The sequence below is a fragment of the Narcine bancroftii genome, chromosome 5, assembly GCF_036971445.1.
Source record: "Narcine bancroftii isolate sNarBan1 chromosome 5, sNarBan1.hap1, whole genome shotgun sequence".
Taxonomy (NCBI): Eukaryota; Metazoa; Chordata; class Chondrichthyes; order Torpediniformes; family Narcinidae; genus Narcine; species Narcine bancroftii.
Window position 1 is genome coordinate 183,132,415 of NC_091473.1, and position 14,916 is coordinate 183,147,330.

The 14,916-nt window shown below is 52.4% G+C and overlaps 1 protein-coding gene across 2 annotated transcripts; it reads right to left on the minus strand.

Annotated features, from left to right (window-relative positions):
* Positions 1-77: 77 nt before the first annotated feature.
* Positions 78-8,147, minus strand: LOC138764303 (HEPACAM family member 2-like). Of its 2 annotated transcripts, none has more exons than XM_069940046.1 (6): positions 8,030-8,147; positions 5,887-6,032; positions 4,870-5,220; positions 4,203-4,472; positions 3,623-3,748; positions 78-1,284 (listed from the first exon to the last, which is right to left on the minus strand). In XM_069940046.1, the coding sequence occupies exons 2-6, from the start codon at positions 5,939-5,941 to the stop codon at positions 1,172-1,174; spliced, it is 915 nt and encodes a 304-aa protein (XP_069796147.1). In that variant the 5' UTR covers positions 5,942-6,032; positions 8,030-8,147; the 3' UTR covers positions 78-1,171. The 2 variants fall into 2 exon arrangements, with proteins under 2 accessions (XP_069796147.1, XP_069796149.1); XM_069940048.1 differs by having other exon boundaries at positions 5,887-6,052.
* Positions 8,148-14,916: the final 6,769 nt, after the last annotated feature.

Here is a 14,916-nt window from a genome sequence, read left to right on the forward strand (position 1 = left end):
ATATTTGCACCTGTCGCAAAACAACGAACTTAGAGACACATGTCATGACAATAAATACTCATTTTTGAGAACCAATCTTCAATCCCACATATATTTATAACAGGTTTTATGCAACTTATGTAAAATTAACAATAAAATGACTGGGAAAATATACAGCTCAAATAAGTTACCATCAGAAACACATAAAGTGCAGGGTGTGCAGTTTAAAGGCATAAGGGGGCTTTGTGAGGTATCTTCTCAATGATCTATAGGGTCTTGTACCTCTCTGAAATCACGGGCGTGTGAGGGTTAACTGTACACATGGTCTGGGCATAACATTCAATGTTTCGGTGAGGAGGGAGTGGGAGGGGCAGTGGGGGAGGAGCACTAAGAAGATGGGGCTCCCTGCAGCCACTGTGCCCCGAGGATGGAAGGAAAAACAGTTTAAAGAGGTGTGAGTGAGGAAAATAATCGAAGGAGCAGCTTCATTAAAGACGGCGCTGTGCTCCTCGAGAGCCAGACGCACCAGGGCAGAGTTCCCTCACCTCCTGACCCATGTCTTGTAGATGAGGGGAAATGTGGCAGATGTAGATTACATGGACTAACTCCACCCCTGGGACTGTTCCCTCACACTCCTGACCTGTGCCATTTAGATGAGGGTGGGTGAATGTGGTAGATGCAGAGTGCATGGATTAAATCCAACCAAGGGAGAGGGAAGCATTCCCTAAACCTCCTAACTCATGCCTTGTAGATTGGTGGTGGGGTGGGGGGAAATGTGCCGAATGCTGAGTGCATGGACCAACTCCTCCCAGAGTGAGTGGAGGAGTGTGCCATCACCAACCTGACCCGTACCTCGGAATTCAGGAGGGGCCACTCTTGCAGCTGCAGTGGGTCCAGGGTGGCGGGGCAGATGGGCACTGAGTTCCTCTCCCCCAATGCGAGCAAAGGTCAATGGCAGAGGAAGAAGTCATCATTGAGGTGGCATGGTAGGCCTGTCCTCCTCACTCTCTCATGGCCCTTCAGAACTCGCCCCGCCTCCATGCGGGGAAGATCAGAACCTCCGGGAGTGTCCCGAGGATTGGTGCATCCCATGCTCTCCTGAAGCCGTTGAAGCATCCAGCCCAAGAATCTTTGGAATGAATAAATAAGGTGAGTGGCATCCGGCATCAATTCCATCAGACTTTTCCGGTCTTCATCCAGTCTTGGGCGCAGCAACAAGCACGGAGGTGGGAGCGGCCGGCATTACGAGTACAACTCCGCAGTTCTGCGTCTCCCTCCGTGCCTTCTTTAGGGCCAACTTCCCAACTGCAGGAGACAGACAGAGGTGGGGGGGGAGGGTTCGAACCCCACATCAGCTCACACCCCGTCTGACCTCCCTGCACCCGAGCACACCCATTCAGCCCCTCCGGCCTTTCCCGTTCACCAAAATCCTGCTTTTCTGCCATTTCTGCCACAACCCTTGCTATTAAAGACTCTCTCCAATGAACTGTGGTGGAGCAACATGTCCCACCGGGGAGGGGATTCCTGAATTTCAGCGTGCCACCTGCCCGCATTTCACCTCATGTCCCTCTAAACCTATCCAGGGATCCTTCCAAATGTCCACCCACACTAGTCCCACCTGCCCATGTCCCTCTAAACCTGTTCTATCCATGGATCCGTCCAACAGTTCCACCCACACTGGTCCCACCTGCCCATGTCCCTCTAAACCTGTTCTATCCATGGATCCGTCCAACAGTTCCACCCACACTGGTCCCACCTGCCCATGTCCCTCTAAATCTGTTCTATCCATGGATTCGTCCAACAGTCCCACCCACACTGGTCCCACCTGCCCATATCCCTTGAAACACATTTTCCCCGTGGATCTGTCCATAGAAAGTGAGGGGAGGAAAGTTTTAGGGGAGATAGTTTGTTACACAGAGAGCGGTGGGGGCCTGGAATGCCTGGCCAGGGGTGGCAGTGGAGCCTGGTACAACGGGGGACATTTAAAAGACTCTTTGACAGGCTCACGGACGCAAGAAAAATAGAGGGTTGAGGGAGGGAAGGGTGAGATTGTTGAGTAGGTTTATTGTTGAGTGGGCCAAAGGTCTGTACTGTGCTGGAATGTTCTACGTTCTAGGTTCACACCTACGTCCACTGATTTATTTTAAATTCCAATTTTTAAATTTAGGCATTAACAGGCCCTTCTGGGCTGTGCTGCCCAATTAATTTACCACCCCCTTACTGTTGTCTCACCCAACCTCAGTGGGGAAAGAACCTGCTTGCATTTACTCTGTCTGCAGCCCTCATAATTTGGTCAAATCTCCCCTTGTTCTTCTACGCTCCAGGGAATAAAATCCTGAACCTGTTGAACCTTTCCCTGTGACTCAGTTCCTGAAGTCCGGGCAACATCCCGGTAAATCTTCTCTGCTGTATTTCTGTCTTATCGATATATTTCCTGTGGTTTGGTGACCAAAGCGGCAAGTCAGGCCTTTACTGCCCCCCTGTGGTGCATCGTTACTGCCCCAGCAAATCCGAGACCCTGGGCGCCAGGTCTCGAACCATAGGACACTACAGGGCAAAAATCAGCCCTTTGACCCCTAGTGCTCTGCTACTGTCCTTGCACCTGGTCCGGACGCCTCAAATCCATGTACCTGGCCTCATTCACCACTTTGGCAGCTCATTCCACACTCCCACTGCTCTTGGCGTGAAGAAGTTTCCCCACCCTCCCCCCTCTACATTTCACCCTTAACCCATGTCTCCTGGCTTGTATCTCATCCAACCTCCCCACTTCAGCTGGCAGGTTGATCCACACCCCCACAACTTTCAATATGAAAATATTCCTCCCAATGTTCCCCTGAACTTCTCCCCTTTCACCCTTAACCCATGTCCTCTAGATTGTATCTCACCTCCCCTCAGTGGAAAAAGCCAATTTACTCTGTCCATCCCCTTCATAATTTTAAACGCCTCAATCAAATCTCCCCTCATTCTTCTACGCTTCAGGGAATAAAGTCCGAACCTGTTTAACCTTTTCCTGTAACTCAGTTCCTGAAGTCCGGGCAATATCCCAGAAAATCTTCTCTGCCCTCTTTCTATCTTATTGAGATCTTTCCTGTAGTTCGGTGACCAAACCTGCACACAATTCTCCACATTTGGCCTCACCAATGTCTTATACCATAACATCCCAACTCTTATATTCAAATGACATAAAGTGTGTCTTATGAGACAAGGTTTGCAGACCGGGGGACTTCTCTCTCTGGAGCGTAGAAGGATGAGGGGTGACTTAATAAAGGTCGACAACAATCTGAGAGGCGTAGATAAGATGGACAGTAAGCGCCTGCTTCTGTGTGGGAGTGTGTGTGTTTCTGTGGATGTGTGTGTGTGCGCGGGAGTGTGTGTTTATGTGTGTGGGAGTGTGTGTGCGTACGTGAGTGTGTGTGAGTGTGTGTTTGTGTGGGCGTGTGTGCGTGTGTGTGTGTATGTGTGTGTATGTGTGTGTGTGCCAGCGTGCACACGCGTGCATATTACACCACTTTCAGGGAATTATTTATCTGTGTCCCCAGATCCCTCTGTTCTGTTGCTCTGGGCAGTACTGGGGACCTTTCACGACGGGAATGAGCCAACCGCACGTTCTGTTCCCAGGAAGGTTTGGGAAGGAAGTGCTCACCTCTCAGGTTGCAGGCCAGAATTCCCGACAGGAGCAGGAGGCAGAAGAGGGCGGGAGCCACGAGCAGGAAACGCAGTCGTAGTCTGGCATTCTCCATCGTTTGGCACTGCGGGAGGCCAGGGAGACCTGGGGTGGGGGGGCGGGGGGAGGTGGGGAGAGGAGGGTCGGGAGTTAGTGTAGGCATGCGATCCGGAACACCACTGCACTCCTACCGTGAGCCACGCGCGCATACACACACAGACACACACACTCACCAACACACAAACACACACCCTCTCTCTCACACACCAACCCACACTAACACAATCCCATACACAGACGCGCGCACACACACGCACACCAACAGACGCACATACGGACACACATGCAGTAGCAGTGAAAGAAATGGCCAGACATGTGGGGGGAGTCGACTTGTTTGAATGAGGGTGACGGCCAGATAGGGGTGGGGGAGGGAACACCCAGAGGGAGGGGGAGATGGCCAGACGGATAGGGAGAGGGGCGCAAGGAGGGAGCAGATGACCAGACGGACGGGGCAAGGGCCATTCGGAGGAAAGGAAAAGCCCTTCGTACCACTTCTCACCTGTTAAGTTGAGACTGCGCGTCACCCTGTTCAACAGGTTCCAAGCTGAGCACGTGTACGTTCCACAGTCCTCCCAACTCCGCACGGAGAGGGGCAGAAGCAGCCTCGAATGTCCGGACTCTAACCTGGAAGATCCTGTGATATTCCGGCCCACCTTGGACCACCAGATCCGCAGTTGGCTCCCTCCTGTCACTGTACAGCTGAGCGTCAGGTTCGGCCCCAATGAAGTCTGGTTAGGGATAACAGCCACACGTATCCCCACAACGGGTCCTGGGAAAAAGCACAAACGTTATATACTCTTCGGCCGAACAATCCTCAATCCAGAATTGAGGAAATCTCTCAGATTATCAAAGGAACTCGTGAGGAAAGATTTGTAACCCTGAATCCAGAGGACACACTCACGGAGTCCAGGGAAAAGTTAAACACAGAGTGAAGCTCCCTCCACACCGTCCCATCACGCACTCTCCGGGTCAGACATAGAGTGAAGCCCCCTCCACACCGTCCCATCACACACTCTCCGGGTCAGACATAGAGTGAAGCTCCCTCCACACCGTCCCATCACTCACTCCCGGGGTCAGACCCAGAGTGAAGCTCCCTCCGCAACGTCCCATCACACACAGGGTCCAACAGACATTATCGCCGCGACTGGCCCTTCGGAGAGACCCACCGTAGACTTCCACCTTGGCACCATCCTTGTGCTCGATCCCGTCCACGGTGGTGAGGGTGATCTGGTAGAGCCCCCGGTCGCCACGGCTGAAGTTGAAGAGGCAGAGGGAGCCCGTGGCGCTGTCAAAACGGATCCGGTGACGGTAGGGGCTGGAGGGCAAGGTGGTGTCCTTCCCCGTGATGTACTGCAGGATCCGGGTGGGATAGTCCCTGTCCACCCTCCAGGTGATGCTGTGGAGCCGCTCCCCCGCCTCCAGTCGGTACCTCGACCTCAGATCCAAGGTCTTCCCAAGCATCCCGTGCACTTCCCGATCTTCCAGCCGCACTTCCAGGCACCTGGCTGGAAACGGAACTGCAAAATCCAATTTTTGTGATTTCCTGCCAGAGTTTAAAGGCAACTTCAAGTATAATAATGCAACATGTTGAATTTTCTTTTAGTGCATTCGCAATTGGGACTTCTTCCTAGCTGAGAAACTAATCAGGTAGACAGTGTCCTTTACGTGGCAAACGTAACGATACATAACCAACATTTTGGGCTTGAGCCCTTCACCGTAATACCTGATGATTATCCCTTGACAAAGGGCTCCATCTCTTATCTATTACAGAATCAGGGGAGGGTGCAGGGGACCGGAGGGAGTTACAGAGACAGGGAGGGGTGGAGGGGACCGGAGGGGGTTGAAGAGACAGGGATGGGTGTCAGGGACCAGAGGGGGTTGAAGAGACAGGGAGGGGTGGAGGGGACCGGAGGGGGTAACAGAAACGGGGAGGGGTGTAGGGGACCGGAGGGGGGGGGGTTACAAAGACAGGGAGGGGTGAATGGGGACCAGAGGGGGTTACAGAGACAGGGAGGGGTGAAGGGGAATGGAGGGGGTAACAGAGACAGGGACGAGTGTAGGAGAATCAATGGGGTTACAGAGACAGGGAGGTGTGTAGTGGTCTGATGGGGGTGAGATAGGGAGGGATGTATGGTCTCACTATCTCTCGCCCCCACTATACTCCTCCCCTCCCCTCCCCTTACCTGCACAAAGCAGAGCGAAGCAAAGGATGATCGTGGCTCCGTTCCTCACATCCATGTGTCGATGCACAGGGTCCGTTTGCTGAGTGCACGCTCCCTCACTATCCCCATCGGGCCAGCCCTGCACGGCACGGCCGCTTCATATATCTCTGCCAGTGGCAAGCGCAAGCTGTGGTCAGTGGGGGAAGAGTTTGTCGGGGTAAATCCTATCATCCCCATCCCCCCACCCTGGGTCTGCAATCAGGACCTCAAAAATCAGCGGCTAGGGAGTGAGGGAAGGAAGGGAGAGGGAGGGAAGGGGGGAGGAAGGGAGAGGGAGGGAGGTGGAAGATGGGGAGGGAGGGAGGGAGGGGGAGGATGTGTAGGGAAGGGGTGATGTTAAGGGGTGATAGAGGGAGGTAGGGAGGGAAGAAAAGAGGGGAGAAGGGGAAGTAGGAGAGGAGGTAGAATTAGACAGTAAGGTAACTGGAAGAGGTAGAGAAGGGGAAAAGGGGGAGGGTGGGGAAAGGGAGGAGGGAGGGTGAGGAACAGAGGGGGTTGGGTAGAGTGGAAGGAAGGGGTGTGGGGGAGGTTGAAGAAGGGAGAGGGGTAGGTGGGAGGAGGGTTGAGATAGAGTGGGGCAATTGGGAGAGGGGAGGTGGGGAGTGGGGAGGTCGAGGGGGCTGGGAGAGGGAGGTGGAGGGAGGGGTCAAGCGGAGGATGAGGGAAAGGGGTAGGGCTGAGGAATGATAATGATGAGATGGAGTAGGATCATTGAGAGGGGGTAGGGAGAAGGGTGAAGGGGTGAGCAGAGGTAGATGCAGGTGTGAAGGATGGAGGGGTGTTGGGAAGAGTGGATTGGAGGGGGAGGATGAGGGAGAGGGGTAGGGATGCGTGGGATGGTAGGAGAGTGTGGAGAAGGGTTGAAGAAAGAGAGGGGAATGGGAGGGGTGTGAGGAGGAGGGGAGGTTGAGGGGTGGAGGATAAAGCATCGTGGGATCATTGAGAGGGGGTGGGGTGGAGGGGATAGAGGGTAGGGAGAGATGTGAAGGTGGAGGAGGATGGGAGGAGGTATGAGGGGGAAGTTGGAGGGAGGGGTGGATGAGGGAGAGTGGTGGCAGTGAGGAGGGTGTTTGGGGGATGAGGTATAGTGGGGTAAATGAGAGGGAAGGGTGGGGAGAGTGGTTCAGTAGGGAGGGAGGTGGGAGAGGGGCAAGGAAGTGAAGCAGAATGGGGGGAGGTGCTGGGGAGGGGGAGAGCTGGTCCAGTTGAGACTGACAATGGACACAAGCCTGTCCATGCTGGGAGGGGGTGACTAAACCCAGGCACATCATGCCAGCAAGGCCTGAGTCCCAAAGCAATGTGAGTGAGTCTCTCTCTCTTTCTCTATCACTCTCTCACTCACTCTCTCTTCCTCATTATCTTTCCCTTTTTCTTTCTCTCTTTCTCATTCTTTCTCCACCTCTCTATTCTTTTCTGTTTCTCTATCCCTCTTTTTCTGTATTTCCCTCTTTTTCTCTCTCCTTTTCCTTCTCCATCTTACTTTCTTTTATTCTCTCTCTTTCTTATTGTCTTTCACTTTCTTTCTTTCTCTTTCTCCCTCTTTCTCTTTCGATTTCTCTTTCTCCCTATTTCTTTCTTTTCTCTACTTCTTTCTCTTTCACTTCTTTTGCCATCTGTCACTTTCTATCCCTCTTTTTCTTTCTTTCTCCCTTTCCCTCTCAAACTTTCTTTCTCTCCCCACCCCACACCCCACCAACTCCCTTTAAAATCTCGCCATGCAACCTGTCCCTGGCCTGGAGTGGGGGATAACCCTGGCTCGGTGCCCCGATCGGAACCCTTGGATGGGGGTCTTGTCACATCCCAGCCCAGGGTTTGTGAAGGGCCTGGGCCTGCCTCTGATTCTGGTATGACACCACCTCTCTAATCCTCCAACCACTCCGGGTCTCTATCACCATCTCTCCCTCCCTCCCCATCTCTCTCTCTCCCTCTTCATCTCTCTCTGTCCCTCCCCATCTCTCTCTCTCTCTCTCCCTCACCATCTCTCTCTCCCATCTCCCGCACTGAGCTGCATGCCTTCGTCCACCACCTTGCACCTCCCTGCAACCCGCTTTCCCCCCCCCCCTCCACCCCCGCGTCCCCCTCATTCTGACCCTCCCCGGCTCACCTCCCGGCCAGAACGGTGCGGCGGTTCCCTGGACCAAGACCCAACCGCGAGCGCAGCCGTCCCTGTCCCGCAACGTCAGCGCTGGAGCTGAGTGCCTGCGTTCGCAGCGACACCATTCAAAATGAAAAGTGAAAGTCTGAATACCGGGAATTCGGTGACGCGATCTGGGAAATTCACTGGTTTTATTTCCGCAATGACTTGGGCAAAGGGAGATCTGTCAGGATCAACTCCTGTCTCTGCAAACCCCTTTAACAGCAGAGAACGACCGCCTGTTTGTGCATTTTTCTCCCTTGACTGTGTGAAGGACCGGCTGAGTTTCTCCAGCGTTGCTGACCTTGTTGTGATATTACCCATGGTCATGCTGACCCCACCAGATGATGCCTTCAGAGGGAGGGTTGACACCTGGATGAGAGAGAGATGGTGATAGAGATGGGGAAGGAGAGGGAGAGATGGGGAGGGAGAGAGAGATGGGGAGGGGGAGAGAGAGATGGGGAGGGAGAGAGAGAGATAGGGAGGGGGAGAGAGAGATAGGGAGGGAGAGAGAGAGATAGGGAGGGAGAGAGAGAGATGGGGAGGGAGAGAGAGAGATGATGATAAAGTATCACCCAAGTAAGACTTGGGTGCAGAAATTTATCATCTTTTAAAGATATTTTAAAATCCCTGTTAATTATAACAACCAAAAACATTTATCAATCTACCCACAAGGCTGACTCTCTGCTCATTTGCTTTTCGAACGCTGTCCAGTCGCAGCCACTGCTCTCTGGGAAACCATTGTCAAATGCCCCACCCCTGCCCCCTGCACCCTGCCCCCTCCCTCCCCAGTCTTAAGCCGATCTGTGCCAGCAACCTGCCATGATGGTAGCTGGGCGGCGTTGGCCCACGGCCAGCTGAGGCAAGCCTGGCACTTCGGGCGCTTAGTCTACACGCGGGACGATATCAGTATGCAGGCCAGTCCTGGTGAACATGATTTATGTGTTTAAAAAGAAATCCCATAATGATTACCCTGATGCTTCAAATCACGTGGTTTCGTCAGCAAACACTGTTGTTTTTCTTGCTGATGGTGTATTTATAGTCATTGCTTATTCACATGAAACTACATATTTGACAGCATATAAGGCCCACCACAGGCATATGACCCCCCCACTTCACATTTCACCAGGGAATAGTAAGAATTTTTTTTAGTGTTTAAACGAGTAAATGTCTCTCAATTCCTCGTCTCACCTGCACAAGCCACAAGCAGATCAGAATCGTGGTTTTCCCTTTGAATGCACTTGGAGCCTGTCTCAGCAGCAAACTCTCTCTGCACTCTGGCAGTGACCGCGCTCCTTTTACTGCTCTGCCAAAGCAGCGCTGTCCACACCAGCCGGCGTGTCTGCCACCCGGCCCTTGTTGAAGGGCTCTGGCCTGAAACGTCGGTTTGTGAATTTTTCCCTTTGCTGTGTAAAGGACCAGTTGAGTTTCTCCAGCGTTGCATTTAATTTTTTACCCCGCAGGTCGTAGACATGGTGGGCAAACTCTCCCCACCGTCTGCCCGGCGCGCGCTCCATCCTCACTGAGGGAGGAGGTCTCGGGGCCACAGGGCTCGTACCCACCAGGTTCAGGAACAGCCGCTCCCCCCTCCACCATCAGACCCCTCAATGACAAACTCGATCAGGGGCTCGTTTAAGGACTCTGACGTGGTTTATTGATTTTTAAAAATGCTCTCTATATTGCGCAGTCAGTTTGTTTACATTTGTTATCTGTTTAAAGTTCTTTATTTGGTTAGATCTATTTGTTGAAAACATTTTATTTGCATTACCGGTAAGTGGTTATTCTGCCTCGTCCACAGGAAAAGGTTGTGTGGATGTCATGTATGTACTCTGACAATAAATCTGAAATATTACACAAAATTTCCTTCTGCCTGCCTTAAGACCAGGAGCAGAAGTAGGCCATTCAGCCCATCGAGTCTGCCCCACCATTCAGTCATGAGCTGTTACATCTGGCTGATCAGGAGCCTGTCATTTGCTCACCATCTCTCTCCCTCTCCCCTTCTCTCCCTCTCCTCCCCTCTCTCTCTCTCTCTCTCTCTCTCTCTCTCTGTTCCCAGCTCTTGCTCCCTCACCAGAAAGAAGCGAGGATGGAGAGAGAGAGGGAGATTGAATAGAAATTGATCATTTCTTGAATAAAAACACGAGAACGTCAGAAACAGGAGCAAGAGTTGGCCACTCGGCCTGTCGAGCTGGCTCCACCGTACAATGAGATCTGGTGATGGGCTCATCTCCTCCCACCTGCCTTTTCCCTATATCCCTGCTATGTAAAAATCCACCCAACCTGGTCTTAAATCTATTTACTGAGGTTGCCTCCACTGCTTCAACGGGCAGCAAATTCCACTGATTCCCCACCTCTGGGGAAAGCAGTTCTTTCTCCTCTCGGCCTGAATCTACTCCCCTGAAACTTGAGGTCATTTCCCCTAGTTCTGGTCTCCCCCACCAATGGGAACCTCTAGCTTATCTTAGCCTTTCCCAACTTCTACTTCGGGAAAGAACCACTTCAAGCTCGGAAGAACTCTACCTGGAGCGGCCAAACCACATCTGCACTCCCACAGAGGCATTTCTTTCTCGTGCACAGAGCACAGCCTCCGAGAAGTAACAAAGTCAGACAGGAAAGTAGAACACCTCTCAGCCTCGCAGCTCATCGCCCCACCTTGGAATCAAGCATGCCCCAAATATAAAGAGCAGGGGTGTCTCGTTAGCTTGTGTGCCCCAAAAACTTATTATAACATATCAGCAACACTTTAATAATCTTAAAAAAAGAGAAGCAGTCCATTAAAAAAAAGCTGTCCCATCAAAGAGTTTATTTGCCGGGAGGTTTGTCTCTACCCAGCCTGCACCACTGGTGAAAGTGTTTTGGGGCAGATCTGGTGTGGTGGGCCTAAGAGGGGTCTGTGGGAATGTCTGTCCTCTTCGGGGGGGACCCAGGCCCCTCTGCCAATGTCTCTCTCTCTCTCCCTCTGGGATCCATCTCACTATTGGAAACTCCATAAATCTGAGTACGTATCATGACGCAGGCTCCCCATGGTCATGGTGCCTGCCGGAAAACACATCCGTCGGTCAGCTTAGCCACGTAGGAGGCGGGCCCACTCTGCTTGAGTGTAACCCTGGGGTAGCCATTGTTTTTCATTTGGACGCCACCCTCTTCTTGCTCATGTTGATCGTGTCCCTCGTACCTCCTCTCCCCTCTTGCCTTCACGTCCGGGCCCAACAAGCCTGATCTTGGCTCGGGCCCAACACCCCATCAGCACCTCCGCTGGACCGCATAGAGTCGAAACCTGTGGGACTCGACAATATTGAACCAAGGAACGAGATAGGTCTGGTCTAGGAGGGTCCCCTCAGGCCTTCCTTCACCGTCTGAACAGCCCGCTTGAGGCTGGGTGGGAAGGGGCCATCGAATTCTGCTGCATGGTAAACATTGGGACACTATCAGTGACCAGAGTGCCAGGAAATCACTGGATTGCAAGCTTGAGCTCGTTGATGGTTGAGTGGGCTGAGGTGATGCCCGTGATGTGAGCTCCTGTCCACTCGGGACACGCATGCACCATTACTGGGCCCATGAAAGTTGTTCTACAGCTCCTGATCTATCCTTGGCCACCGGGTGTAGGATCTCGCAAAGCTTTTCATTTGAGGTTCATGACCCTCCTCCACAATCCTCGAATGGCCATGAGGGAGGTACGATGACCCTTGCCCTTCCCCCGCCCCGCTGTGGTGATACAACCACCAGCCGACTGCAGGGGGTGATCTCTGTACCTGCAGGAAGACCACCTGAGGGCTGACTCCACCTGGCCAGCCGTCAATTGGCTGATCCAAGTATAGACCTAAGCCGGCCCCTCCTGAGCCAGTCACACGGGAGCCACCGAAGCATGAACCTTTCAGATATCTAACTAAATGCAGCCTATTGTACAGTCTTTTCATTTTTTGCTTGCTTGCTTGCTGCTACTTCAGCGCGTCACAATTTATTCACAATTTAGAAACCCTTTGACTGCAAATATCCCCTTCTCAGCAGCCGCTCGCGTTACGTGAGGCACAACCAATGGGCGTCTCGGAAAGCTTCCTCCAAAACCCTTGAGAAGTCAGGGAGGAGGCTGCCACACTGAATCCCCGTGCCCAATTCACCCCTGCCCCTACCTCGGATGGACTTGCGCTCTTAAAGATGTAGAACGGACAGCTTTGGGCCTGACCACCTTCGTCAAGGTATGAGCATAAAGCAGGCAGGCCCCTGAAAAAGGCAGAGGGGTCAGTGGGGAGAGAGAAGGGAAGAAGGGGCAGGGGGAGGATCATTCTGACGCATGAACGTCTGCAGAAACTGAGCTGGACGTAAAACGCTGTGGGGGGGGGGAACTCGGCCGGTCTCGTGGCATCCGCTGGGAGGCAAAGATGCATGACCAATGCTGCAGGCCTGAGCCTTCAAGGGATCTAGCGGGACGCACATGGACCATCAGACAAAAGGTGTTAATTGGACAGGAGAGAGGGAGGGGGGTTGTCTTTTTGGCTCTGGGATAGTGCGAAAAGGGAGAGAGAGAAAGAGAGAGACAGACTAGAGAGATAGAGAGACGGAAAGAGGAAAGGGGATGTTGGGATAGATGGGGAGGGGGCGAACAGAAACCAGTGAAGTCACCGTTAATGCCACAGTGGAAAATGAGGTGTTGGCAGCGTGTGGGCATAGCAGTTGGTGTGGGTATGGGGTGGGAGCCGAAATTAGTTGTTCCTGTTGGGAAATATAACAGACATGAGGCTTATAATGAAACTTTGCAAATTTCAAATCCAATTTGCATTCATCGCATTGCTGGTGGCCAGGAAGTGCATTGCGGCGACCTGAAGGATTAACCCTAGTCTTAGTATCGACCGATGGAACAGGGAAATGCAAAGTTGTGTCCCCCTGGAGAAAATAACTTGCCATCTGAGAAACAAATGTAGCACTTTTTGTAAGATCTGGCAGCTGTCGATGCACTACATAGGGGCATGGAGGTCATTGCCTTCCCTGTACCCTGCTGCCTCTCCCACTCCGCCCACCCCCCACCCATGCTGGTCCCGGTCAACAAAAATCAAGAATGGGCACCGGCCCAGAAACCGTCCATTGAGCTGCGACAGCCTCTGCCCTTTCACTTTTCTTTCTCTTATTTATTTTTATTTATTTTTCTCACGTTAACGTTTGCTATTGTCATTGTAGTATGAGTGAGCCGACGTGGAGGTGGGTGGGGGGGGGGGGTTGGTAGAGACACGGGCTTGTATATAAAGTCATAAAGAAAAAGAGCGCATGTGTATGTATACGTGATTGTGAACTGCCATAATTGGCAGGACAAGGCACATGACTACAAGCGTGTGTGAAATTATAAATAAGATATTCAAAAAAAAAATGCCAACTCCAGACTCGAAAGGCAATCAAAAGCTTCAAAGCCCAGCCCAGCTACCTGCAATCAAACCACAAACAAGGGCCCCAATATTACGGTGCCCTGCAATGAGGCATTAAAGGGGATAGATGGGGAGGGGGCGAACAGAAACCAGTGAAGTCACCGTTAATGCGGCTGCAACGTCTTCATGGTTAAGCTAAAATGTCTACAAATAACCTTGAATGAACTCTGGAATGTGCATTTTAATCATGTGTGGATTGTTTGATCGCAAATTTAAAACACGGGGGCAAATAAAAGGGAAAAAAGTGTCTTTGTCCCAAACAATATGGAGGGCCCTGACAGGGGCGTCAGGAGCTCGGGCGGCCAGGACCAGAAATAGCGGGGAGGGGGTGGGGTCGATGTTTATGCAGTATGGACTACTACACACATATATACTGGGTAAAGCAGAAAAGGCTGCAGGCTCTGGCAGGGAGGCAGAGGGACATTTGGAGCTGTCCCTTTCAATCACTGGGTTCGCCTGAAATTCAAAGTCTTGCTCAGCATTTCCAAATAAATGTTCCCCTGCCTGTACTTCCCCATTGTCAAGCCTGCTCACAAGCAGTTTGCCAATAAAAGGAAGTAATTTTGTTATCTTCAGATTCCAGGAAAGTTAAAAGCATTCTTTGTCAGCAGATTCCATAACCCTTGCCTGCTCTGAGAATTGGCGGCAGCAGGATCGCCAATCTCCTGCTTTGTTGGGGCAATGGGCATTCAGAGAGGCCACACTCCCACCTTGGCCAAACACTGGCTGCCACTGGAGTCGCCCGGCGGGGCAGGGAAGGGGAGGGGGGGGTTGTTCGGAGATCCATGAAATCGTGCTGCACTAAGGCCACTGTCCTGGCCTGGGAAAGCCCCTTCTCTCAATCTACAAGGTTGGGGGTGGGGTGGGTCGTCCACTGCATTCAGCCCTCCCATTGCGGCCTCCTATGCGCCGGAGAAAGCGCGGGCGCAGGCTGGGAGGCCGCTTCGTCGAGCACCTCGGCTCCGCCCGCCGCATCAACAGGGTTGCCTAGAGGCTGCCCATTTCAATTCCCCATCCTATTCCCTCGCTGGTGTGTCTGTCCGTGGTCTTGTGCACGGCCAGGTGGAGACCACCCGCAAACTGGAGGAACAGCACCTCATCTTCCATCTGGGCTCCCTCCAACCGGACAGGATTAACGGCGACTTCTCCAGTTTCTGTTAAACATCCCCTTTCCCTCTGTGGCCTTTCCCCCAGCTGGCTCTCTCTCTCTCTCTCTTTCTCTCTCTCTCTAGCTCTATCTCCCTCTTTCTATCTCCATCTCTCTCCCTCTGTCTCTTTCACTCTCTCCCTCTTTGAATCTCTCTTTCTCTCACTCTGCCTCTATATCTATCTCTCTCCCTCTCTATATCTCTCTTTCTCTCTCTCTCTACCTCTATATCTATCTCTCTCTTTATTTTTCTTTCTATCTCTCTCTGTCTATATCTCTCTGTCTCTGTGTCTCTC